Source organism: Maniola jurtina, chromosome 11 (assembly GCF_905333055.1).
Source record: "Maniola jurtina chromosome 11, ilManJurt1.1, whole genome shotgun sequence".
NCBI classification, from domain to species: Eukaryota; Metazoa; Arthropoda; class Insecta; order Lepidoptera; family Nymphalidae; genus Maniola; species Maniola jurtina.
In genome coordinates this window covers 14,746,267-14,773,260 of record NC_060039.1, presented here as the reverse complement: position 1 = coordinate 14,773,260, position 26,994 = coordinate 14,746,267, and the positions used below count along the sequence as shown (strand labels likewise).

The 26,994-nt window shown below is 43.9% G+C and overlaps 2 protein-coding genes across 6 annotated transcripts in view; one reads left to right on the top strand and one right to left on the bottom strand.

The window, feature by feature from the left end:
- Positions 1–173: 173 nt before the first annotated feature.
- On the top strand, positions 174–14,020 carry LOC123869840 (U4/U6.U5 tri-snRNP-associated protein 1). The gene is made up of 16 exons (XM_045912902.1): positions 174–490; positions 3,203–3,335; positions 3,953–4,098; positions 4,306–4,438; positions 5,074–5,179; positions 5,477–5,611; positions 6,075–6,188; positions 6,530–6,730; positions 7,348–7,476; positions 7,839–7,926; positions 8,425–8,561; positions 8,828–8,986; positions 9,280–9,385; positions 12,166–12,334; positions 12,754–12,985; positions 13,401–14,020. Exons 1-16 carry the CDS (start codon positions 352–354, stop codon positions 13,524–13,526), a joined length of 2,253 nt encoding a protein of 750 aa, XP_045768858.1. The 5' UTR covers positions 174–351; the 3' UTR covers positions 13,527–14,020.
- Positions 14,021–15,177: 1,157 nt separating this feature from the next.
- Positions 15,178–26,994, bottom strand: part of LOC123869838 (lysosomal-trafficking regulator) — a 52,671-nt gene continuing 40,854 nt past the window's right edge. For all 5 annotated transcript variants that reach the window (XM_045912895.1, XM_045912897.1, XM_045912896.1 and 2 more), the window contains 19 exons: positions 26,344–26,545; positions 25,791–25,967; positions 25,240–25,445; positions 24,854–25,095; positions 24,444–24,634; positions 23,801–23,944; positions 23,190–23,364; positions 22,839–23,063; positions 22,203–22,464; positions 21,350–21,497; positions 20,831–20,971; positions 20,024–20,238; positions 19,677–19,829; positions 19,027–19,207; positions 18,787–18,947; positions 18,353–18,576; positions 17,908–18,167; positions 17,400–17,577; positions 15,178–17,125 (listed from right to left, as the gene is read on the bottom strand). In XM_045912895.1, coding sequence (XP_045768851.1) covers positions 16,993–17,125; positions 17,400–17,577; positions 17,908–18,167; positions 18,353–18,576; positions 18,787–18,947; positions 19,027–19,207; positions 19,677–19,829; positions 20,024–20,238; positions 20,831–20,971; positions 21,350–21,497; positions 22,203–22,464; positions 22,839–23,063; positions 23,190–23,364; positions 23,801–23,944; positions 24,444–24,634; positions 24,854–25,095; positions 25,240–25,445; positions 25,791–25,967; positions 26,344–26,545 — 3,618 coding nt within the window. In that variant the 3' untranslated portion in view covers positions 15,178–16,992. The remainder of the gene's footprint in view (positions 17,126–17,399; positions 17,578–17,907; positions 18,168–18,352; positions 18,577–18,786; positions 18,948–19,026; positions 19,208–19,676; positions 19,830–20,023; positions 20,239–20,830; positions 20,972–21,349; positions 21,498–22,202; positions 22,465–22,838; positions 23,064–23,189; positions 23,365–23,800; positions 23,945–24,443; positions 24,635–24,853; positions 25,096–25,239; positions 25,446–25,790; positions 25,968–26,343; positions 26,546–26,994) is intronic.

Below are 26,994 nucleotides of genomic sequence, written 5' to 3'. Positions count from 1 at the left end.
ATTATGAAAGCGCTGTACCTGTAAATTTTAAAACAGACTTTCATAAGTACTCTGGGCATATAGGGCTAACTACTGCTAAGTATATAAATATCTACGTCGATGACTGCTAAGGACTCAAAAAGTTGGAATCCAGAGCTGAATAGTCAGTTGAAAAAACGCATTACCAAAACGGAAAACCCAAAAGCAAATGGCGGTATAAATGTCAAAATTGTTCAAAATAATACGAAATCAAAAACGTGTTTTGATGAATTTTATTTATTTACGTGTACGTTAAAGTGATTCAGAAAAGCTGTATGTAAATTTAAAACCAAATCTAGATTCTAGACTGTCAAAAAGTCTACTAAATAGAGAATGGGGTCTAAAAAACACAAAAAGGAATCTAAAAAGAAGAAGCACAGGAGTAGGTCACGATCGCCTTTGGAGGGCGAAGAGCGGGAACGCAAAAGGCACAGGAAGCACAAGGATCGCAAGAAGGACCGCTCCCCTGACGGTTAGTAGCCTTTGTACATTTTCTATACACGCTAGACACTGGCTAGTGATCTTCATTTTACTATAACCTACGACTTAAATGTTGAATGTTGGCTGGTTAGCATTATCAGCGTTGGACTAAAATGCAGCATTGTTTACATTAGTCTACTGCAATTTTACCAGCGATAATAAGAGAATAAGACTGGAAACCTGAGCCCAGTGACGCCACTGGACTAAGATCCAGCGCGTGCCAGACCTTCGTAATTTTATAAAAGCTATAAGTTTCTCTGCCTATAGCCCCCAACACTGGGAGGAATGATTAGCGCAATATGCATAGAAACTTTCAGCTTTTTTAAAATAACAAAGCTCTGGCATGCGCTGGCTCTCTTTATCAAATCACTACACTAAAAGACCTTTATAGTAAAAATTCAAACACTGCTTGTACATGTCATATGTTACATGACAAAAATATTATAAAGCCAAACAAAATAGACAAGTCCAAGACAGATGGACGGACAGACAAATAAAGTGGGAATTGGAATGCAAGGTCAATAATGTGAATCGGCCATACACTTTTCCTTTAAAACATAATGTTCTTAGACAATGTTGAATGTATGATGAAGGTCACTGCTAGTCCTAGCGTTTTTATGACTTGACAAGGATAATGGCATATTCTGCTCATTATTTCAGAATGGTGGCATTTGAGATAAATCTGCATCCCGAGTGCTGCTCCCGTGAGGTTGGTATTACTTATCATCTACCGGAACCTACTAGTAATGTACATACTACAGACGATTTTAATTTTGAATCAAGATTTTAATATGTATGACTAACTAAACCTAAAACTTACCAGGGGGCTATTCTCCTATACCCCTTCCAAGTTAGCCCGCTTCTATCTGCACTGTATAGCTTGTATTGAAAAACTCGGAAGTAATTAATGGAGGAAACCTAGGTAGCATGATGGTTCCAAACCCATTTTACTTCATAACAGAAGGGTTAGATTAGTAATCTACATTTATGTAAGGCTGTTCCTTTTGATAAAGATATTATGGTGTTATATCAAATCAAATCTGTTAGGACAAAGACTAATAAAAATGAGACTATCATCCAGAGTTTGGACATCAATTACAAACAATTTTATTGATCACATCCTGAAAAATATCATCATCAATGCAACCCATTGCCCATTCATTTTTTACCCAAGTACGACAAAGCCAAAAGGAAGGGATATATGGCAGTCTATTTATGTATGTGCCACTGTAGGGCCTAAATTGCTGGGACGATTTCCATGAAAAAGGTGTCAATCAATTTGTTATTAAGGTCCAGGTAATTTTTTTTTGCTATTGTATCAAGTAGGATATCAAATGAAAGAGGAAAAAATTATGAGCTCATAAATATTTGTAGTCCAATGTTAAAATACACAGAGCGACAGGAAAACAACTTACTGTTAGTATCTCTATTGCTATCGATGGGCAATTTGCTACTTGTACTCTGGTTAAGTGTTGTTTAACTTGTAGATTTTCTATCTTCAAGACATCTTATCTAGGTATATAACACATTAGGCAAACAGTCCAGTATGAGAGACAAGTGCAGATTAGCAGAATGCTTACACTTATGAGAACATTACTTTTAGAGAACTCTCAACAATACAGTTTCGTCACGATGTTTTCCTTTATTGTGTCTTCACTACTCATGAATGCGAAAGTGTGATAGTTTGTCCTTCAATCACATCACAACAAACCAACCGATTGATGTGATTTTTTTGCATAGATATAGTTAAAGATCTGGCGAGTGGCATAGGCTACTTTTTACCCCAGAAAATATAAGTTCACACAGTATTGTCAAAACTTAAATCCTTTAAAAGATTTAAAAAAAAAGTTTATTTAAGAAATAATAGGTTTGTTTGAAAACTTATAATTTTTGCAAGACTAGTTTTGCTGATTTGTTAAGTTGTGATTATAGCTTCTCCAGTATTTTTCTGCGTAACTATTCACTTATAATGCTATCATTTGTATACTTATAAAAAACTTAATAAATGTTTAAAATATCAAAATGATGGCTGTAACAACTGCAGACCTGAAAGTGAGCTTAAGCAAATAATAAGAATAATAAAATCTGGTGTACATAATTACTATAGTTATTGTAATCATATTTAAGACCTGATAATACTCTAAAATCTAAATGCACACTAATATAAGTTAGGTCTTCTTAGGTACACAATTTTATTATTTTAAATTTTAAATGAAAATGAAACCTGTTTTCAAACTTTAAAAAAAAGATTTCATTCTGTGCAAACTGCAAAGTAACTTTTGTTGTATTCATTTGTTTCTTGCTTCTTAACAATGCAAATGAGAGAAAAGTACTATACAAGTCTCGGGCCGAAATAGTAATTAACAGTCCGGTTTAGTAAATATTACTCGGCTGTAAATTGCTTTATTTTCGGACAGTAAGCCACGGTTTCGGTTAAGGAAAAATCATGAAATCCACTAAGGTCAAGACAGATAGTCTGCATTTTGACTGTACAATTGCAGTTCAGATATGATTATGATATAACTTAATGGCAACACTGACTGACTGCACAATTCACATGTCTTTCACATGTGTGCTCTGCCTTAGATCTGCTTCTAAACTGCAATATTGCCAGCGCCTGCAGTTCAAAAGCATACCATCTGTGTAGACCCTGAAAGAGTAGGTTAACTGTAGGCGGTGTGTAAATGGCAAGGTATTGTTGTAGTGGAGGAGGTGCCGGTGGACTCGCATCTGGTGAAGAACAACGGCGTGCGCTCGCGCAGCCGCAGCGCCGGCCGCGCCCACGACAACCACGACACCCACTCCAGGGACTACCGCGCCCACGATGACGTGTACAGGTCAGTGGTGTTAGTTGTGTTGTGGCGCCCTCTGTAGTCGAGGAGGTCATACCTCAAACGGAAAAAGTAACCCTTATAGGATTGTTATCTATCTGTCTATCGTGTCTGCCAAGAAAACCTATAGGGTACTTCCGATTGACCCAGAATCATGAAATTTGGCAGGTAGGTAGATCTTACAGCACAAGTAAAGGAAAAAATTTCGAAAACTGTAAATTTTTTGATCACATCACAAAAAAAATTAAAGTATGTTCACGAATTTACTAAATCACGTATAGATGGCATAGTCCATTATTTACTTGCAGTGTTCTACATAAATTGTTAGGTATATCTTGTGCGATGGTACGGAACCCTTCGTGTCCGCGTCCTACTCGCACTTGACCGGTTTTTATTTTTAACTACAGTATAGGTTTGCACTTGAATCCACACTGTAGTGACTAGTACACTTAATATAATATAATGTTTCTTCTCTTGCCAGTTTCTATACTGATATATTGTTTATAGCTTATAGCAAATATTTGTTTAGCACGTACGTTAGTTAAGCTTAGACACACGGTACACAGACTTGGTACGTGTCTGTCGTTCTAGTTGATTACTTATGAACAGTATTGTTTGAACAGGGACACCAGCAGGAGTCAGGACTCGACCAGCGACTCGCCCGCGCCCGTGTCCAGCTCGGCGCAGGAGAGCCTGTCGGTGGAGGAGACCAACAGGCTGAGAGCCAAGCTCGGCCTCAAGCCACTCGAGGTGGCTGAGAAACACGCCGGTGAGACATTCTTCAAAAACATTTATTCAAAGTGATTTGACCAAAAGACACCATTTAACCATGGTCAGAGTTGCTAGATTTATATGAATAATATTTAGAAGATGATATAGTGGTGATTAATTATGTAAACTTATGGCGTGATTGAAGGACAAACAGACACTTTCGCATTTATAATACGGGTAGTGATGTACGTGTTTGTATGTACAGAGGATGGCAAGATCAAGGATGACCTGGGCGAGTTCTACCACAAGCCGGCCGCCAACCTGGCGCAGCAGCGCAAGGCCGACAAGCTGCGCGAGCGCCTGGAGGAGCGTCGGGAGAAGCGCCAGCTCGAGAACAAGTGAGTGCTAGCACAGGCTGCAACCAAGCAACACTACAGTTTTCATGCGGTTATTGTGTAGTTTTTTATTGCATGATAGGCTTGCACTTGACAACAATCATGCTTAAAAAAAGCAATGATGAGGTCTCAGTTGGAGCGCACTTGCCTAGAAGATGCCTATTTACTCTTGTCTTGAAGATATTTAAGTTATGTGTGGCAGGAAACATGGACGCCCTATGTTCTAATCTAACCCAACGCAGTAATAACTATAATCCCAGAACAAGAAGAAGGGCGCCAAAATCTGAACTTTGGTTGGGTTACATTTTTTTAATGTGTCCTTCCTTTTTCCCTCCAACATGGAAAAAAGGAAGGAACACAGTTAGGTTCTATTGGGTAATATTATCTTAATATTATCAGGTGATCAGTATTCTACGATATCACTAGATTTGTTTAGTGAAATTGAGTTGTCGTTTTAACATCTCCCGGGAGTTAGCGATATCCCCAAGGGATAAGGTGAAGTCCTGGCTTAGGTCATTTTGCTGTGACATATAGATTGAACAGTTTAAGTTGTATGTTAATATGTCGGTCAGTCATTTTGTTATCGTTTTATATGTATGAATAGATAAATTGGGTAATTAGTGTGCTTACTGCGACAGGTTACAAACGACGCTGCTGGCGGAGGAGTCGGACGAGGAGGACGCGTCGGCGTGGGTGCGCAAGTCGCGCGACATCGAGAAGCAGAAGCGTGAGGCGGCCAAACGGGTAACTGATGCTTATATTGTTTGTATCAGATGTGATGAGGAAGAAAGGCAGGCCCTGTTTGCTTTGGGTACGTAACCCTACTGAGTTATTCTCAAGCAATATCTCAAGCCGTGGCCAAAGAAGTTTAACTTCAACATTCGGCGCGTTCCGAACGCTCGTAGCTTTAGATTTAAGTATACGTAATTTATTATCTTATGAATCTAACAATTCTGATCACTAAAATGAAGCACAATAGTGTCTACTTTGAATAAATGATTAGTTTTTGAGTTTGAGTGCAATGCATAGTGTGGTTGACAGGCGGCGTTGCTGGATGAAATGGACGCGGAGTTCGGCTTGGGCGCGCTGGTGGCGGACGAGCAGCGCAGCGAGCGGGACAAGGCGTACGCGACTAAGCATCTCAAGGGGCTGCGAGTGGCGCACGACATCGACGCCGTGAGTACTTGCTCGCCGTCAGGAACACTCACCTTTAGCTGACTGAGTTAAAATTGGTGCTCAGGGTTCTTTTTTATTTGGGTTGTTAAGCTGGTTACAATCAGTGAACTTGGTTAAGTAAATAATGCATTGCATAAATGCGATTGCAACCTACTTGAAACGACCACAGCATGTCTAAAGAGAAGCTGAAACTACAAAAGAGAACTACTTTGTTAAAGCGTTGTGAACACATTAAAAAAAAACCAGATAGACCCGCAATAATATTACAATAAATAACGAAAAGATGATCTGAAAATAGTGATAGAATAAAAAAATAAAATAGAGAGAGTAATATGTAGGTAACATTACAAATTACTGAAACAACTTTTTGCGTGTTTTTTTAAAATGAAATCAGAGAAGTTAGAGTTTAAGTTTGTTTCTGTGAGTGTGTTAGAGAGAGTTGAAAGCAATGATTTGTCGGCAGTTGCCGGACGAGAGCATGACGATCCTGACGCTGGCGGACAAGGAGCTGCTGGCCGACGACGCGGAGGACGTGCTGGTCAACGTCAACCTCGTGGACGACGAGAAGTACAAGAAGGTAGGAGCACCGACTGGCGATATACTCGCACCTTGTACTTAGTGCACACACAGTGTAGTGATAGTGTTACCACAATCACACCTGATGGAAAGTGATGATGTGGCCCAAGATGGGACGCGTTTTCCTAGAAGATGCCTATTCAATCCTCTGTTTTGAAGATACCCGGATTGTAATTGGTAGGAAACACAGTTCACAGAAGAGTATTCCAAACCTTAGTTATACGTATGACGAACGATGACGCAAAACGTTCGTGCGTGTACATGGAATGTCGACGACTTAAAGATGGATGAATCTACCACTGGTATGGAGTAATGTGATCTAAACCCTAATTGATTTTCTAGAACATCCTAGAGCGCAAGAAAGCCCGCGCGGGCTACCAAGCGTACGACGAGGAGGCGGAGCTGGAGGCGTCGCTGGGCTTCGCGCGCCCCGTGCTGGCCAAGTACGACGACGAGATCGACGGCGGCAAGGCCGACAAGCGGAAGGGCTTCTTCATCGGCGACGACGACGCGCTGCAGGCCAAGCGCCTCAAGGACATGATGGTGAGTCCACTGCCCCCTACTTATGCCATTGTCTGTGGCTATTGTCTATAATTTACTTTTGTTGATATGATTGAATTGTGGTTTGGTGCCATATTTAATTTTAATAATTAATTACTGTATTTTTTGTTGATAAAAAATTATTGTGTCGGAAAATGTATACTCAATAGGTGTTAAACATTGTGAAGAATATTAGTTCAATGTTTTTTCCCTGCAATATTTATCAAGAAAAGTTTATGGGTTGTGACAAAATAATATTATGTTACCAAGATTTTATGATTTGGATTTTAAAATGGGAGCTTAGATAAAGTAGTGTATGAAGCTACATAATTAGACATCAAAACACTTGTGTGATACCATTACTACTGAGGCTAGGTTTTGGAACTCACACTCATGTTTTAATAACCCCCATTATGCAGTATCACAAACTACAATGTTGGCAATAAGCTTACTGTTGAGGATTTAAAGCATAGGTGTAGATAAACTACTATTAGCGCAGTTTTATTTTTTATTCACTATAGGCAAGCGCTTGACCACAATCACACCTGATGGAAAGTGATGATTTGGTCTAAGATAACCCAGAGCTGTAGATGGAACTGTATCGCTTGTGGTGGTTACAGAGGGCGGAGCGCGTGGCGGGCGGGCCGGACAAGCGGCTGGAGTCGCTGCAGCTGCCGGAGCTGCGCGTCGCCTCCGACTACATGGAGGAGCACGAGGTGCTCGCCAAGTTCAAGAAGTTCAAGAAGAAGGTACCGCGATACTAGCTGTGTCTTTGACGATTTACCCCTTTGTTAGGGTGAAGTAGAGTGAGGGAACTCTCGGTTTGATTCTGAATCGACAATATGTATGATAATGTATTTAGGCTATAGTGACGTAAAATTAAAAAAAAAAAATAGGTTACTTTAGGGCTACCTGTGTAAAATGTACTAACATTTGGCGTCTGTCAGTGACGTCGATCCGTCGACGTTTTGTTACAAGTTCCCTGACTGGCGTGAACTGTGCCTTTGTCCTTTCATTTCTTTCTTTTTCTCTTTATTGTTAGTACTTTCAGGTACAAAATAAAACTTGCCAATATGTGTAATAAAGTGTGTCATTGTTGTTTGTGGTGCAGGGCAAAATACGGAAGAAGCCGAAGCAGGAACCGATAGACGTGGACGAGCACGAGGCGGGCACGGCGCCGCTGGACACCGACGACACAGGTAACTTTCTTTCTTTCTTCTCTCTGGGCTGGTTTCCGCACTTAAACGTTTCCGTCTGTTGTGCGTGCGTTGCTCCTTCCCGCCGAAGTCTTCACTCCAGCCATCCAAGTTCGCTCCAGAAGCCGAGTAGACCGCCCAGGTTGCGGAGGGCTTCAGGAAGTGAGGTTAGGGATCCCAAATGGCGCTCTCCTTGTTCTGCCACGCCCGTGTTTCATCGACCTCCATGCAGGCCCTGCACGGAAGACTCTCGGTGTCACTTATAACACAAAGCGTTGAAATCCAGCATCAAATTGCGGGATGAGAATTTGATTACTCTACCGTATTCCGCTCAAATGAAGCGTATATACCTAATACTAATAAGTGTGTGAGATATTCGTAACAATGATGCAAAATCTTAAATGTTTCTACCTGTTGAGATATATGTATAAACGGTTTAAGTAGTTAAGAAATCATTGTTAACTGTAAAGTGAATCGTTTATAATATAATGTTGTGTTTAGAGGTGAAGCCGGAGCAGTTCTCCAGCGCGGCCGTCGTGGACGACGAGGAGACGGAGGTGGACACAGAGCTGCAGGCCGCGCTAGCGCGCGCGCGCCGCCTGCGCCAAGCGGAGGCGGCCGCCAGCCGCGTGCCCAAGGTGAGCTGATGTGAGGTGTGCTGATCCTCAACTCAAACTGACTACCAACACAGAAAGCTAACAAAAGATGTTCTATTTCACAGTGACCGCGCAGCCTTGATTGTGGTAGTGAGTGTGTTATTTTGACCGCAAGTTTACTAGTGCCGTCTTCTTATTGTTTGTAGCTATGCAGGTTCTTGGATACCCTATATCATTTCGGCGTCTCCGTTCCATTGTGATCGCCTTCACTTGTGCTGCCAGCTACAGCAGCACTTTATCGTCCGCAGGTGGAGGAGATTCTGCAGCAGGTGAAGGGCGAGCCGGACGAGGCGGAGGGCGCGGAGAGCGTGATGGTGCTGGACGCGACGGCCGAGTTCTGCCGCACGCTGGGCGACATCCCCACCTACGGGCAGGCGGGCAACCGCGACCAGACCGCCGAGATCATGGTGACTGTTCAGCCTATTGAAGCCTCTATACTGTAACGATTTTTGAAGTAAAACTAGTTTAGGCAACAACAAGCGCTGTATCAGTCTGTGACGTGTGCCAACCGCTATGTCGCAAGTTTAGTACCAGCCGATAAAAGCAAGCTGTTCTCTGTTTCGACCATAATATAGACTACAAATGTTCTACTAAGCCAATGAGGAATTATATCCAATCAAAAACTGCACATAATAAAACTAGGTTAAAATGCCCATTTTCCCACGAAAGAAAAGCCTCATTTGTGTGGTATGTGTGTTAGGACTTCGAGCGTGAGGAGATGGAGCTGGAGCTGGAGGCGGACGACAACGCGGGCGCGTGGAGCCGCGTCGACGTGGACAGCGAGCAGCCGCCCGACCTCGCCGCGGGTAGCTATGCCACTCATATTCAATACAATATATTTATGTAGCATAGCATTATAGATCGAAACGCAGTAGACGGATTGTACTGAATTTTTTTTACAGGCAACTCGTAGATTTTTGCCTTGCTGTATTTGTGCTCAGTGGCGGTCTTAGGGGGTGGCGAACGGGGCCATCGCCCGGGGCCTCGCTCTTGCAGGGGCCTCGCGCAACAACCCAAGCAAATTATAAAAAATATACATTTTTTAAACATATTTTTTAATTAAAACTTTTGATTCTGATCTTTAATTACTTATTAAGGTTATTAAATAACGGTAAATTAAAATAAAGTTAGCTAACTAATTCATCGCTCGGGCAATCCCCGTATTTTATTTCGTTCGTCAGTTCTTGTCACCTTAGAATTATTTTGCTTGCAGTATGAGTTACAAAATTGTTACTGGTAAGGTTTTGGGGGTTCAAACTCCCAGACAAAGAAAGCTTAAAATAGACTCATTCTCGAATTCCTTCAGGCTTAAAATGTTGAATTCGTAAAATGTTGAATTTGCAAAATGTTGAATTTCGGAGTTGCTAAATGTTAAATCCCAAAATGTTGGATTCGCAAAATGTTGAATTTGAATTCCCAAAATTAAATGTTGAATCTTAAAAGTAAGCTTTTAATTCGCATATGCTTATACGTAATTCACAAAAAAAAAAAACCGGCCAATTGTGAGTCGGACTCGCGCACCGAGGCGAGGGTTCCATACTCGGGTATTTTTTTCTGACATTTTGCACGATAAATCAAATATTTCAACATTCACACAACAAATTCAACATTATAAGAATTCAACATTTTAGGAATTCAACATTTTGGACCTGAAGGCTCGAATTTACCATTCTCTTATTCAAATATATCGAAAATTTTGCGCTCGCTTCGCTCGCGCTTTTATATTGTATTAGTTGATGCCCGAAACTTCGTTCCCATCGATTCGGGTTTTAAAAAACGTCGTGGAAACTCGGGATAAAGTATTTGTGCGCAAGCTATCTCTGAATTATACCAAATTTTAGCTAAGAAGATGGGCCCTGAAAAGGACTTTAGCTAATATTAATATGGTTTTTTTTTGTAAATAATATATCAAAAATTTCGCGCTCGCTTCGCTCGCGCTTTTATTGTATATTATTTGATACCCGGAACTTAATACACATGGTAAGTTTTTGAAAATCCCCCTAGGAACTCTTTGTCTTTCCGGGATAAAAAACATGAGAAAAGTAGAGTGAGGTGCTTTGAAACATAAAATTTTGTTATGGCTGAGCTCGTTTATATTTCTCTTTTTTATCTGTATTAAACAAAAAAGTTGCGCTCGCTACATATCTTTCAATTTTATTGAATACTAGTTGACCGGCCCCAGCTTCGCACAGGGAGCCTATCTATTCCATAGACAAAATATGGGTGGTATTATGGAACAGGTAGACTCCCCGTGCGAAGCCGGGGCGGGTCAACTAGTTATGACTAAGAATCTACTTTCTACTAAGCTATTATACTGATCGCGATCGTTATGCTGTTACCCGTTGAGGAGTTCCAGCCTCTATTTCCGAAACTGTTCATCAGATCTTCACCAACCTTACATGGTACCAACCTGACAGTACTATACCTTTGTAAAAAAAAGAATTGTGAAAATCGGTTTAAATTTGACGGAGTTATTGAGTAAAATCGATAAAAAGTTTGATCCTGTATCTCGAAGAATCCTTAATTTTTTTGGAATGAAAACTACCCTATATATTAACCCGGAGCACTTTCAGTGCACCTTTCATTTAAATCCGTTCAGTAGTTTTCGCATGATGCGCGTACAGACAGATAGACTGACAGATAGACAGACAGACAAAAATTCTAAAAAAAATGTTTTGGGATCTATATCGATAATAATACTTTCTGCGATTAAAATTTTCAAAATATATCAAATGTACAGAAATCGTCCAGTTACAGTTTTATTCTAAGTATCCAAGATTACGTTCTAGTGTTGAGTGAGCTGGAAATGTGTAAATTAAAGTATTTGAAGTATTGAGTAAGGTAAAAGTAAAAAAAACTGTGTGATACTTAAAAATTATTTCTGACTGTTTGTGCGAAACAAAACAAGATTCACGAAATGAGTTCGCGTGATCGTGATGCCGGCAGAAAAATTGAGTCAGGTAGTTCAAAAAGGAAACGAGGTATCAAAAGAAAGCAGGTAAATCTACGTGGATCTTTCGTCTTATCATTCGTTAGATTATTGCGCTTTAATTAAAGATTTTAGTCTTAGGAAAAGCCACTTATATCAATTTTAAAATTTATCATCTCTGTATTTGTTAATTTTGTAAATCTTTTAATGTAAAATATTTTAAAACTCTATTTATTTGTATAACTTTAGCATTTCTCCTCAAACATGAAAAATACCTAAACAAACAAACAGACCTACTTTCGCATCACATACTTTTCACGAAGAACAAACTAGGGCCTCGCAAGACCTGCCGCCCGGAGCCTCGCAATGGCTAAGACCGCCTCTGTTTGTGCTTGTGTTTTAGTATAACCAAGGGGGCCTGGCCTGGTGCAAGTACATCATAAGTGTATGGTCCTACCTTGTACTCGTCGAATGTTAGTGTTGACGAACATGTCCTCCGCGTCTTCGGCGAGTGAATTCCTTGCCCGCTAGCGTCAGTATGATCATGATAGATTCATGACTCGTATAAGTAGATGACTCGTATAAGTAGATGCCGTTGGTGCATTTGTCGGGTCACGTGAGCCCGACCTGATTGCTAAATATACTGCGTGTGCGCAGGCACCAGCGCGGGACTGGAGGCGGAGCCGGCGCTGGGCGCGGGCGTGGCGGGCGCGCTGCGGCTGGCGCTCAGCAAGGGCTACCTGGAGCGCGCGGGTGCGCCGCCCCGCCCCGCGCGCCCGCCGCCCGCGCTCTCCGCCAACTACTCCATCGAGGACAAGACGTATGGGTGAGCCACCGCCGTTATTCTTCTCCCACCGTCATAAGCTAGTCCCTGCTTTATATATCGTGTACGCAAAATGCAGAAATCCTTTTTGGGATCGAGTTATACGCTTTTTTACCCCAAAAGAGTTCTTAGATTTGCCATTGCATTACCCAACCCTTTGCTTTCTGAACTGATAGTAGAGTAATGACATGTCGTAAGTAGCAAAAATGCAAGATCAACTAAGCTTAAAACTTGCGCTACAGTAGGAACCATTGTAGAACCAAGACCCATCTGTCGCTTAATAGCTGAACTTACTCTATTATATTCTGTTTCACTCATGTTGTAGATAGAGCACATGCTAATTAAAAATGTCAATGCTCCTACAAAGTTAATTTCATAATCGGTATACATATGTACACATTGAGCACACCTTGTGTACACAGCGAGGACGACAAGTACGGGCGGCGCGAGCGCGGCGGCGGGCACTGCGGGCCGCTGAGCGAGTTCCGCGAGAAGAGCGGCTTCCGGCCCAGCATCAAGCTGGAGTACGTGGACGACGAGGGCCGCCCGCTCAGCGCCAAGGAGGCGTTCCGCTACCTGTCGCACAAGTTCCACGGCAAGGGGCCCGGCAAGAACAAGCAGGAGAAGCGCATCAAGAAGGCGCAGCAGGAGGGGGTGAGCGCTGCTGATATATCCAACCATCGTACCTTGTCATTCAACATTATATTGAATATCTACACTTCAACTAACTTTTCATTCTACTTTGAGTCACTATTAGGTGTCATAAAATACCAAAAAACTGTAGCCTCCCTCCATACGTCATATTCATTAAACGGCGCAACATATTGTAAGTGGCGCGTTCCACTAATGTGCAACAGTGCAGCAGTTGCTGAATTCAAATTTTTAGAATGGTGTGTTCCCACTTTGTATTTATCAGTTATATTTCAAGGAAGCGCTAGGCTCGCTGCAGGAAATATTTGAGCGCACGGATCTAGTCCAATTTTATATTAAGTTATCAAATTGAGTTAGGCCCGTGTGCCAAACCATTGTATAGTTTGTCAGAAAGATCAACAAAGTGATACTGTTGCAGCTGATGAAGAAGATGAGTTCGACGGACACGCCGCTCAACACGCTGCAGATGCTGCAGCAGAAGCAGAAGGAGACGCACTCGCCCTTCGTCGTGCTCAGCGGCGCCAAACGAGACGCGCCCAACTAGCGACCAACCTCCCATCCATCCCTACCGGATGGTACCTACCATCCACCCAACTCAACCTACCATCACTTACTACTAGGTACAATGGCTAGGCACCTACCATCTGAAGATCACACTTGCGCTTTGTGCAACCTTTTAGCGCGATTGAAGTAAAACTTTTTCCAGACATAAGTAATACGAACGTTGCATAAGTCTGAAATATTCTGAGCTACTCTCAACTCGCGCTGAAAGAAGTTTTACTTCAAGTAATTGTTGTCTGTGTGAAAGCCCGAGCACACAACCAAATAACCCTACAACCGTTAATCCTAACTCCTCCATTCAAATATTACTTAACCCTGATGTGTATAGTTTGCGTAGTGTCAATGTTAACTAAATCCTTTGGAAGAAATTTGTAATGTTTGAGAATAATTTATACCACCACATCTGAATAAATGAATTTATATATGTATGAAATTTATATTATATCTTGCAAATTGTAATAAATTAACTTTAGGAATTATTTGGGTTTTATTTCAAACTAACTACAGCAACGAAGGTCATAATAATTGAGGAGCTTTAGTATAGTTATTTATGCAACTATTGTATAATAAGCGGTATTAAAACACGAATGTGGGTAATAATAAATAGTATCACATGAGTGTTTTAACAGGGCTCTCTCCGTCACTCGTTTCATACAATCGTAGTTTCAATTTCATTTGAATATTAAGCAACCAAAATCCATGAAATTTTGCAGACATTCTAGAAACTAATATCTGTCTGTGGTGTTTTAGATTTTTCTAAAAATATGTAGTTTTAAAATTACAGGGGCTCAGAGATTTGTATGAATTTTTTAAAGACCGCGTAACTTTGAAATCGAATATTTTAACAGAAATCTGGAAAACCAATATTCAAATGAAATTGGAACTACGATTGTATGAAACGAGTGACGGAGAGAGCCCTCTTAATATCTATTTACAACAGTTGCATACAAGACAATATAGTTACTCCTGTGATATTTTTTAACCTGGTTTTTTAATTTATAAACTAGCGCTTGGATGCAATCAGTCCTGCTAGCAAGTGATGATGCAGCCTAAGATCGAGCGCGCTTGCCTAAAAGTTGCCTTTTCACTCTTGACTTGGAAGGTATCTATATTAAAGTGGAAGGAAAAACTGATGCCGGAAGGGCGTTCCATAACCTAGCGGTTCGGATTAGAAACGAGGAAGCAAATCGCTACGTACGCGTCCGAGGAATTTCAACTACGTATGGATGCATACCTTGACGCTGCCTTACAGTTCGATGGTAGAAAGGTGAAGGAGGAACCAGGGTCAGAGTTTTTGTGCACACTCTGAAACTATATCCTGTAGAATACCGATAGACTGGCAACTTTGCGCCGATGTCCTAAACTTAGAAGTTTAGAATTGATCAGTGCTTCGTCACCAAAGTCTTCTGGCCCCGCGATCCACCGAATCCAATGCTTCGAGCTGGAACTTGGCAGAGCCATCCCATAAATGGCTGCAGTACTCCAATGCACGATTGAACATGAGCTTGGTACAGGGTAAGAAGCTGTTCCGGCGTAAAGTATCGCTTGACACCTCACGCGAGTTTTGAAATTCCCATGCATTTGTATCATAAACTACTACGCGAATGTACTGTTTCATAAATAAAATGCAAATAAGAGGTTAAAATATTTATTTCCAACTTTAACAATACCACAACAAAATTATCATCAATACAAGTTTTCAATAGATATGTGTCTACTTATTTCTAATTTATTGCATTTCGATATTTTGAGGAGTAGTTAGTTAAGTACCTAATGTTCATAAAAAAAATTGTTACTTGCAAAATATAGAACTTCGTCAACAGAATTGCATAACGAAAACCATTCTTGATTTTAATTACAAATACATAAACCTCGATTGAGCATTTTTGGCAATTTATTGGAATGATAAAACGTCTTTATTTACATTCTTATTTTATTATTGAATATATCGATTAAAATCAGAAAATATAATATTAACTTACATTATTGCCTCATAAATGTTTATTAAAATACCATTAAGTTCATTACTATTTACAATATACTTACATAATAGCTAAATTAGTCTGTTTTGGGCCGATTTTTTAATCGCCAAAATATAATTTAACTAAGGAACAAATAAGAAATTTTTCACTAAAATTATTATTTTTGCGATTGAAAAATCAGGCTTTATTATGAACTAAATCAGGTTTCTTTATAAACTCAATAAAAGACAAATAAACTTAAGCTTACCCTTTGTGATATGTTTGATTAAAGATTATTTACTTTTTAATTATCAAAAGTAGCTACCTATTTTATTGGAACAATTAGTTACCATTTGGCAAGAAGAGCAATGGGATAAAACTATACTTACATAATATTAGGTATTATATTCATTAGCATCAACATTTATCGGAAGACCATAACATATCTCAACATTTATGCAGATTATATTATTATTAAGTTGGACTCACATTATCCAGCTAAATGGTGCAGATTTGGTTGTAAATAAATGCTTAAATAAATTAACAAGCTATAATCCTATTGTGAGCAACTATCCTTTTCAGCAAGCAATTTTGTGAAAAGGACGACACTTATTTAAACCTTCAATTTAAGATCAGTGTTTAACCGAAATAGCACCATCTTGCTAAAAATAGTTAATCATCTTGCTAAAAATAGTTAATTTTACTAGGCAGACTTTTAAAGAAAATATACTTATTTGGTTTGATAGTAAATATTAAAATAAAATATCATTTAACTGGAAAAAGACAATTTATATTTAATCTATCCTTAAGAAATAGTTTATTAAATATTAATAATTAGGAATATTTAGTTAATCATAATATATCCAAAAATATAAGTTATTCTTTTTACGAGCATTATTATTATTATGCTTAGTTAAAATTTCATTGAAAAATACGTTTTACAATCGTACCCTGTACAAAATATTTTATCCATTCAGACGTAAAGTTTAATTGGCACACACACAGCGTCGTAGTTAACACACGGCGTCAACTTAAACTTACTTAGTTGATTGACCGGTCTGCTGGCTCAGTATGAAGTGAGACGCTCCTCACAATGGATGGAGATGGTGGTTCGTCAGTCAACCTTTGCTTCCCGGACTGAGTTAACTAACTCGTATGCAAACACGTTTCTCCCACTGTTTTCTAGGCATTTTTATCTCGCCATTCTGAGGCTAAAATGTATAGAGCGCACTTTGATTTTGCTCAGATAAAACACTGTTCAATAAGACTAAATTCAACTTTTACCAAAACACTAGCGGAATGTGTTTTTATTCAATAGTTACTAATTTCGCATTAAAAATGTTACGAGTAGATCAATTTTAACCAATATTGTTTGTAAACCTTCATGCTGAAATTGCTTATTTCTTCTGACACGTTTTCAATGTTGTGCCGGAGCGAAATGAACCGTCAGTCACAGTACGGCGACTATGACCTCTGCTGCGGCTCTGCTCACAGCAGCGCGTGCGCGGGCAGGATGCGCACGGGCGCCGCGCGCGCGCCCGCGTCCACGCTCTCCCACGCCAGCACGGCGCCGTCCGCGTAGCACGCGAACAGCAGCTGCGAGTCCGAGCTGTACGTGATGCTGTCGATACAACGAATACAATTACATTAATGTTTCCCAAGACAGCCCTGTACCTAGAGAATGTGGTGAGATGTGTGAGAAAATCTAAAATGCACCAAAAGATATTGAATAGCTAACCACAAAAGAAATTAGAATAAGATTAAACTAGCTGTCACAAAAATGCATTTTTATTGCAGTGTAATTAAAAAAATATATATATCATTGAATGAATTTTTTGGTAGTTTATTATCATCTTAGGATCAAATTAAGACACTTTATAGAAAAGGTAATATACCTGAGCAGCGGCTGCGGCTGGGAGGGCGGCGGCACGTAGCCCAGCGGCCGCAGGTCCCAGGAGGAGTAGAGGCGCACGGCGCCGGTGGCCAGCCCCAGCGCCACGCAGTTGACGCTCACGCCCTCGGCCGCGTTGGAGTAGCACACGCACGTCACCAGCTCCGCCACCTTCACGCTGCCTGCGGGAGGGGGACACCTTCGTAACCTTCCTTCCACACTTTTCTAGTTATGGCTACAACACATTTATTTACATCTAAAGGTACAGTCGACTGCAGGCAGCAACGTCTAAGGCTTTATTTTTTTATTCAGACGCAAGTTAGCCCTCAAACGCAAATCTGGTTGTAATGATGCAGTCTAAGATGGAAGCTGAAAGGGGTATGGTAGTTTTTATTAAACCCATACCCCTTTGGTTTCCACACGGCATCGTACCTTTGCCGGTATGAAATACCTTCCGTGGCTAGCGACACGTTGACAAGCTCTGTTACGGCTGCATAGATGTTAACACTTACCGACAAACTTGGCGTTGACGGTGTGCACGCGCACGAGCGACTTGTACTTGTAGCTGGCGTCGCGCTCGTACTCGTAGTCCTCCGACTGCTGGTCCTCGTTGGCGTTGCTGATGGTGTTGCTGGCGGCGCTGGGCGAGCCCGCGCCGGCGCCCGCAGCCACTGGGTCGTGCACGCTGGCCACGTCGCTGAGCGTCTCGCTGACGGCCACGCACCGCACGCGCAGCATGTCTCGGTTTGGTAACGTCCGGATGTACGTTAATCTGGAAAGTTTTAGTTGTAATTTTGGCTAATAATCAGTAATCCAACAGCGGCACCTTACAGCGAAAAGTAAAAAAAAAAAGATTGGAACAAAAATAGTGAACTTTCAGCGAGCAGTTAGGTGCGGTTTCTAACTTACGTATTAGCTTGTCTCGGTGAATACGGTATGGGCTGTATGTATACTCACTCGTTGAGATCCCACAGCACGATGAGGCCGTCGACGCTGGCGGTGACGAGCAAGCTGGCGCGCGGACACAGCACGACGTCGGCGATGGGCGCTCGGTGCGCATGCAGCGCGTGCGCGGCGGGGCGCGCGCCCGCCCGCAGCGCCAGCACGCGGCCCGACGACAGCCCCAGCGCGCCCGACGCGCCCCAGCCGCCGCCGCCGCTCCAGCCGCACCCCGCCGTCACCTGCACACAGCTCACACTTGCTCACCCGACACTTAGTGGCTAACTCCGTTTCTCTAATGGAGCGGCCTCCTATCGGGATTCGAGTTCCGAGCTACGATCGTTCGGCATATTTACAAGTTTTTAAATAAATTCTGTAAAATCAAATGTAAAAACCACCTCCCTGCGGAGTATTAGATATCCCAGAAAGCAATGAGTTTTCCATGGCCTCACCTGCTCGAGCGGCGGCACGTGCAGCAGCGTGTCGGGCGGCAGGTCGCGGCGGCGCCGCACACGCACGGCGTGGTCGGCGTGCGCCCACGTCACGGCCACCACGGACTCACCGTTGTTGCCGCTCCCCGCGCTGCCGCCGTCGCCCGCGCACGACCACTCATCTGTGAGAACCACATGGAATTATTGCGTGTGACGTTCAGGTGCGTGCACGTAATGCCGCCGACAGAGTGGTGCGCGTACCTCTTCGCAACAGCAGCGCGCACGAGGGCGGGCACACGGCGACAGCACGCGGGTGCGCCAGCGCCTGCAGCCGCGCGGCGCCCGCACACACGCGCCGCGCGCTCACCGTGGGCGCCGCGCGCTCCGGCGACCCGCAGTAGCGGCCCCAACGCGCGCCCGCCGCGCCCGCACACACGTGAGCCTGTCGGCGCCGAACATAAACAAACATATTATTGCGTGAGACCTTTACGCGCGGGATTTCATTCTATTGCAAAATATTCTATTGCACTGGCAGCGAAACGGCAATTCTGTTTGGCTGATCGTTGCAAATACGAACGGCAAGAACGTTCACGTTACTTCCGTTACTCTCGATTTCTCTTGCTAACTCAAGCTGCTTGCGCAATTAAAACAATAGCACGTGCTTGGCATCAAGCTGCTTGACCGTGTCGGAAGTCCTCTACATATAATATTATTATTTTGAGTTGTTTATGTGTTAAAACTTTTTCAGAAAAAGCGTCCAATTTTGTGGATGCTGCTTGCTTATCTCTCCCAGATATAACTACAGAAGGCGGAATATGGTTTCCATTGCATGGCAGATTGTAATAGGTGTTTTAAAATTTTAAGACCCAATTGTAGGTACAATTTTGTAATTAAAAACGGTTCCATTGTACCTGTTTGTGTCGGTGCGCGAGGTCGGGCGCGCGCTGCGGGTGCGGCGCGCGCAGCAGCTGGCGCGGCGCCTGCCCGTACGTGCGCACCATGGCGGCCGCCGCCAGCCGGTCCACCTCCTCCTCCAGCGACGACGGGTCGAACCCGTAGTACGTCTGCGAAACGACCACCCAGGTTACACCCACTTCCACTACATTTGTATAACAAGCCCGAGGATTTTATTGGGAACCGCTTGTACATTTTAACGTTTAAACTATCGTGAGTGATATTCCTTGTAAAGACGGAACATCGGTTCCTCTCGTTCTTTCACACCAGAGCCAGGGACAGTTAGGCGAGAAGAGCAACTCACACAGGCCGGGAACACGTTGATGGCGTCGATGGCAGGCTGGCCGGTCTGCTTGTAGCCGAACACCAGGTCGATCCACAGCGGCAGGCGCTCCGTCACCAGGGGCGACTCCAGCGCCTGCCGGTGCACGAGCGTGAACAGCCGCGCGTCGGGCGCCCACTGCGGCAGTTCCACGTTGTCCACTCGGAGGCCGCACTGCCGCACGCCCAGCTCCAGACCTGATGGAGACATATAACCATTACTGGTCAAAAAGTCAAGCCTCAAGTCAAGTCAAGCTCCTGATCCATGTTCAATGATAAAATCTGTACTTGGTGTTTACAATATCAATTTACCATGAACAGTTCATTACAAAATAAATTCAACATCAACAGTTCTGAATACCCACGGCTTAGCGTGGCCGTACCTTACCCTCATGGTAAAGGAGTTGGGACTTGGAGTACAATGTATGTACTTGATACCTACAAAATAAATTCAACATCAATAGCTCCTGAATCTCCACGGCTCAGAAGTGCAGTACCCAAAAATTTAGGGCAGAGCTGGAGTTGAAACCAAATATTCACCACCAGAAGGCCTATGTCCAGCAATGGATTAATAAGGGCTAACAAAGAAGGAGATTTTTATGAGATCATCTCGCAATCGTCTATCTAATGAAAAAACCACCCAAATCGCATCAATTAAGAAAAAAATACGCATCGAATTGAGAAACCCCTCTTTTTTTTGGAATTCAGCTAAAAACTTAGCCGCTTATCTTTACCAAACTCAAATGACACCATAACATCAATTCAAATGGACGAATGTGAGTAAACCAACCTTCGTTGTTGTAGAAGAGTTCCGGCAGGTAGAAGAGCTCGGGGATGAGCTCCTTGACGTCGGTGGGCGAGTCGTTGGTGATGAGGCGCCACGTCGTCGCCAGCGAGTGGAACGTGCGGTCCGGCATGTCGAAGTTGTTGTCTGACGAATTACTTCCACATTCAATAACATTCCATTTTTATTGGTACTTTCTTAGCATGAATAGTAAGAGTCGATTTTTTTTAGCGTACACCCTTCAGTGGTACCTCGTTGAACAGATTTTTTGAAATCATCTAGAGTTTTGAAAAAGTTTTTCAGAATAAACTTAACTAATAAACTAAACGCTTGAGTCGTTGAGGAGTTTTGCGATTGTATTCAGAACAACAACATCAAGGTTTATACCAATATCCAACTTTCTAGGAATTTTCCTGAAGACTTTTTGTATAGATTCCCTGGACTAAAGTATTCTTTTCAAGTGTCGTAATGGGTCATTTTGTCGTGTCGTAATGGATCATCTTGTCGTGTCGTAAAGAAACAAACCTTGATAATTGAGGAACAGCTCCGTAAAGGGCGGTAGTCGCACGAGGTAGTGCAGCACGCCTCCGGAGTTGGAGTAGAGCGAGGCGTAGTGGTGCGGCTGCCGCGACAGCAGCGGGCTGCAGCCGTCGCGCCGCGCCGCCTTCAGGTCCTGCGCCGGGAACAAACTTCCTGTTTTATATCTGATGACCTTTCTACCCACGTTTTCACGATAAAGCATTGAGCCATCATGTCACTAGAGATGAACTCATCGCTAATGATATTATGGCGGTCGCCACATTTTGACACTAGATAACGCTTCTTACACTATACAAAAGAACCACACAGCGATCGCGCGATACGAACCAACGTAAAGCAACTTACAACGCCTATATTTTATGCAAGTTCCAACATACCAAGTTTCAAGATGCGGTTGGACCAACCGAGCCACAAAACAACCCACACGGAGGAAGATGTTCTTTAAGTGCGGTCAAGTCCAGAGCACATAGCTTTCGTACAGTATGATGGAATATCATATGGGAACTTTAACAGAATTTTCTCTTCGAAAACGGATCACGTTTATTTTTGGGCCGGTCATTTTGGGATAAAAATCAATTTTTGCACTACAAATAGATTGACATTAAAATTAAATCGAATATGTGGAAATTTTTAAGTAGGTACTTTAACGCTTTCTCTCACAAAGCACTTTTCACAAGTATATGTGCGCGCTTTAGAATCTACTTCTAACGCGCATAGAAACTTTTGATTTCTTAATTTTTTTAATCGCTTGGATGGTGTTAGAGACTTTTTAATTTATTGCGAGTTGCGTTCTGAAAAAATGTGCTAATTTACGATTGGTTGTTATGAATATACTCACGTTGTAAGTGTTGATATAATGCTGCTCGCGGTTCTTGTTCTGCACGGCCATTGGCTTGCTGAGGTCGCGGAAGGAGGCCGGGTCGCCCAGGTCGAGGATCTTGGACGCGTAGTCGGCGATGATGAAGGGGAACACGGGGTACTGCATCAGGTCGTTGTAGGAGCGCCCCGCGAGCCCGTTCAGCATCATCAGGTACTCCCAGTTGGTGATAGTGCCGTTGCGCCACTGGTTCATGGCTTCTGCTAGGCTGTCTTGCTCTGTTCTGTGTGGAAAAATGGAAACTTAACATATGCAATTTATTTAAAAACCCCTCTTGCTAAAATTATAACTAAAACTTTACACGCCTTGAGACGGAAGAAAACAGGTATGTCCTAAAAGATTTTCTGGATTATCTGTGACACGATGGTGTCGAGTCGGGTTTCACCGGTTGCATATATTTAGAGGTAAAACGATTTCATTATTAACGACCTCCGTGATTTACAAATACACTAGGGGCAGGATAGACAAGACTGCATGGAGTCGTGTGTGTTCAGATTTCGTTTTGGGCTACATTTTTTCTTCATTTGCTGATTAAACGCTCTCGGAATTAATGAACATTTTCTACCTCGGTCACTAGGAATGCACCAGTGGACTTACTTGTTAGGAAGATGTGCTCGCCCTAAGGCCGCCAGGAAGGCCGCTCGCTCCGCCGTGTCCGCGAAGGCCAGCATGAGCGCGCGGCCGCAGCACAGGAACAGCTCGATTGCGCGCTCCTGCAGACACCAGCGCCGAGTGGCCACCTTGGCGACCGCGCCCAGCGACCAGCTCGACGCGCTCTCCTCGCCCTCGCCCGAACCCTCCTCGGGAATGAAGTGGATGCATCTGAGGACGCAATAACAATATTACAAGAGTCGGAAGATTTGTAGCGATTGAGAGCGGCGCAAGCCCTTCTCATTCTGAAAGGAGTCTCGTGCCCAGTAGTGTAGGGTGGGGTGAAGATGGTGTTACCTGTCGGTGAGCAGCAGCTCGCCGCAAGTCTCGTGCGCGACGGACACGCGCACGACGCGCGCCATGTGCGCCACGGTCTCGCTGAGCTGCAGGCGCGCCGCCAGCCCGCCGCGCACGTCGCCCGACCCGCCGCCCCAGATCACGTTGCGCAGCGGACTCGGGTAGTTTGCGCTCTCTATTACAGTAAAATAAATGCGGTAGTGTATACGCTATCAAGTCGTCATTAACTATTACTATAGATTATTCAACACGGGGGTAGCAAAATGTTTTACGTTACGGGCGCCGAGTTGAATCCCAAGCGTAACGAGGGATTTTAGAAGATTTTTAGAAGAGAAGATCTCTTGAAGGTTCCAATATTGTAATTGGCGGGGAAAACAGAAGCCGGAAAGGCATTCCATATTTTAGCATTACGTATTAGAAACAAGGAAGCGGATCGCTTCGTATTGTAGAATTTTGATATGTAGGGGGGCCCTTTTGCGGTTCGACAGCAGAATGGCGAGGGGAGAATTAGATCAAATAGTTGTTTAGCACCCTCTCCGAAGTATATCCTATAGAATACCGATAGACAGGCATAACGTTATCGAATTTGACCTATGTAGGAATCTACTTACCGGCCTTATATCTGTACTTGGGCTGCAGGAATTTGGGCGGTATGCGTAGATGCGCGCGCCTTAACCGCACGCGTACGCGCGCGGGCCCTTCCGTGCTGTCCAGCTGCCACGCCGCCGGGTAGCTGCGCGGGTTGTGCCATACTCCTGCACAAAACGAATGATATTAACACTTCGGTGATAGCCTAGGGTTTGCCTCCTATTCAGGAGGTCAGGGTTCAGGCTTGGACTTGCGGCGCATCTCTAACTTTTCGGAGTTCTGTGCGTTTTTAAGCAATCAAATATCACGGTGAAGATAAACATTGTGAGGAAACCTGTATGCCTGAGAGTTCTCCATAGTGTTCTTAACGAAAGAGGGCTCGAATTGCGCACTAATTTGTTTACATAACGACATAACGTCTGTACTTAAGCCCAAGTCGGTATATTTTGACCTCCTTAGAGGTAGAAGTACAAAAAAAAAACCGTTCTTTGTGAACGCCTACGCCGTAAAAGAAACCTATTGCTAAAACTGCAAGTATCTAACCACTCTGGTTAAGGCGTACATTGATAGATTAGTCAGTCAGAACAAGTCTTTGCCCGTGTCCTTTCTCCTCGTCGTCTTCACAATTGACAGAAAAAGATAAAGCAGATAAATGTCTTGAGTTACCGAGTTCGTGCGTGTGCGCGTCGACGATGGTCTGCCAGCGCGCACAGGCGGCGGCACTGCGCGCGTGCGCGCGCCGCAGGTGCTCCAGGAACGCCTTCCGCTCGCTGTTCTGCGTCTCCACCACGCCGCGCGTGGCGCTCATCGCGGCTTCTGTGGCCGAGCGCGCCTGCGCCTCCTTGCTGAACACGGACCTGCGAGACAGTCAGTAGCACAGTTGGTCTTATCATAGACAAACACTGATACATGCTACGGTCAGGGAAAAAAGCTATACGGCATGAGTAGCGATCCGATGGCAGCCCGACGGTCAAAGGGGACCTAATAAGAAACAAAAGGAACTATTGCTGGGCGAGTCCTCAACCAGGCTACCAAGACTACTTATTTCAATTCGTACGTCCACACTTGCTACTCACTTGCCGATGGCGGCCCTGGTCCTCGCGCCGGCGTGCTGGCGCGCCCAGCGCTGACGGTCCTCGTGCAGCAGACGCTCGGCCTCGGCCGGCAGCGCGGGCCCGCGCACGCGCTCGGCCAGCTCGGCCTGCGCGCCCACGGCCCAGTCGCGCGCCCAGTCCGTGATGGCGAGCTCCACGTCCGCGCCGCCGCGCTCGGCGCGCAGGTGCACGTGCTGCACCAGCGACAGCAGGTACACCGACAGCTGCAACGGACCAAGGAAACTTACAAGCCCGTGTATTACAAGCAACACGGGAAAGAAGTGAACTTTCAGATTCTTTAAGAAAAAGAAAACAGAAAATGAAATATTTATAATTGCTATATTATAGAGCCACATAGTAATAGGTACCTTTCTGAGCGCCGTCGGGTCCTTGTGCTTGGGCGCGAGGTGGCGCAGCGCCGCGGCGGGCGCGTGGTAGAGCGCGCGCAGCAGCCGCGGCTGCAGCGGGCGCGCCGCCGCCGCGGGGCTGGCCGCCCACCAGAACAGCGCGCTCAGCGCCGAGCTGCCCTGCGCGCTGCCGAACAGCCGCGACCCGCCCTCGCCGCCACCCGCCGCTTCGCACCCACACACAAATCAAAGTATCAGTAGGATTAAAATTCATTTCACGTCCTTTTTTAGCCATATTAAAAAGAAAAAGATGCAAATAAGCTCTAAATTTAGTTTAGAGAAAGACATCAGAATCGACCCCATTATGAACAATATGTAAAGAAACATACAAATTATAAAAGTAAAAATGTTTAAAATTTAACTGCACTAATTTCAGTTTCGTTTTTCATTTTTTTAAACTTTTCTAGAAATATAAAATGAAAATAAACAGGGGAAAGCTCGTAGATTTTCTGCACAGATGTCTAGTAAGAGCGGAATGTCTAGCACGTCGTAAGAGCGGCGCAGTTAGTTACCTATGAGCAGCGTGTTGAGCAGGCGGTCGAAGAAGTCGGCCTCGGGCTGCAGGGGCGCGTTCTCCGGCCGCGTGATGAGGAAGGCCACGGCGCGCGACAGCGTGGCGGCGTGGCGCGCCGACAGCTCGCCCGCCTCTGAGCGCCCCGACAGCCCGCCCTCTACCGCCGACGTCAACACTGTGGGCACAACCATGATTTTAGGGTTCCGTACCTCAAAAGGAAAAACGGAACCCTTAGAGGATAACTTTGTTGTCTGTCTGTCTGTCGTTTGCCAGTCTGTCCGCCCGTCCTGTCTGTCAAGAAAACCTATAGGATACTTCCCGTCGACCTAGAACCATGTTTGGCAGAAAAATAGGTCTTATAGCACAAATAAAGGAAAAAATCCGAAAATCGTGAATTTGTGGATAAAACAAAAAAAATAAAAATTAAAATGTATTTCAATTTTTAAACTAAGATAACTATACCAAATGGGTATCATATTAAAGGGCTTTAGTTATACGACTTCGTCAGCAATGAATCTAGTCGTTGTGCAAGTACATCATATATAGCTCACCAGTGGAGAGCAGACTAGTCAGCTTGGGTTGGTGGTGGTGCCTCGTGAGCCGCTGCTCCAGATGGTCGAGCTGCGCCGCGAACAGCGCCGCCTGCGCCGCGCGCGCTGCGCCCACCACGCCCACCGGTGGGACATCCGCGCCCGCGCCCGCCGCGCCCGCGCACTCCACGTAGCGCAGCATGTGGTGCATGTCCACTATCATCTGCCAGATACCAAAACACTCAACGTACTCTAAACAATGGATGACAATATTTGCCACCAGCTCGTGATTTAAAAAAAAACCTGCCAAAAATATTCGCAAATTCACAAATTTGCAAATTCGCAATAAAGAAATTTGATTTGTTTTGATTTGCAAAAACGAACTAAAAGTAATGGCGATTCATTTAAAAATTTTCGCGACGTCATATTTTTTTTTAATTTATAGCCGTAAGTAACAATCAGTATCTAACGATACGTTAAAATCTGTCCAGGCATTTAGAAGTTACGGCGGAACAAAAGACACTCATACAAATTCTTTTTTTTCTTTTTATTCCGATACAAGTTAGCCCTTGACCGCAATCTTATCAGGTGGTAAGTGATGATGCAATCTAAGATGGAAGCGGGCTAACCTGAAAGGGGTAAATTCATACATACATGAACTCTGAAAACATT

What these genes read in the sequence shown, in the direction of transcription:
- LOC123869840 (XM_045912902.1), top strand. Translation starts at nt 352, where the DNA reads ATGGGGTCTAAAAAACACAAAAAGGAATCTAAAAAGAAGAAGCACAGG. An exon ending in ACGACGAGAAGTACAAGAAG is followed by an intron (nt 6,189 to 6,529) that starts GTAGGAGCACCG and finishes TTGATTTTCTAG; the next exon opens with AACATCCTAGAGCGCAAGAA. An exon ending in AGAAGGCGCAGCAGGAGGGG is followed by an intron (nt 12,986 to 13,400) that starts GTGAGCGCTGCT and finishes ATACTGTTGCAG; the next exon opens with CTGATGAAGAAGATGAGTTC.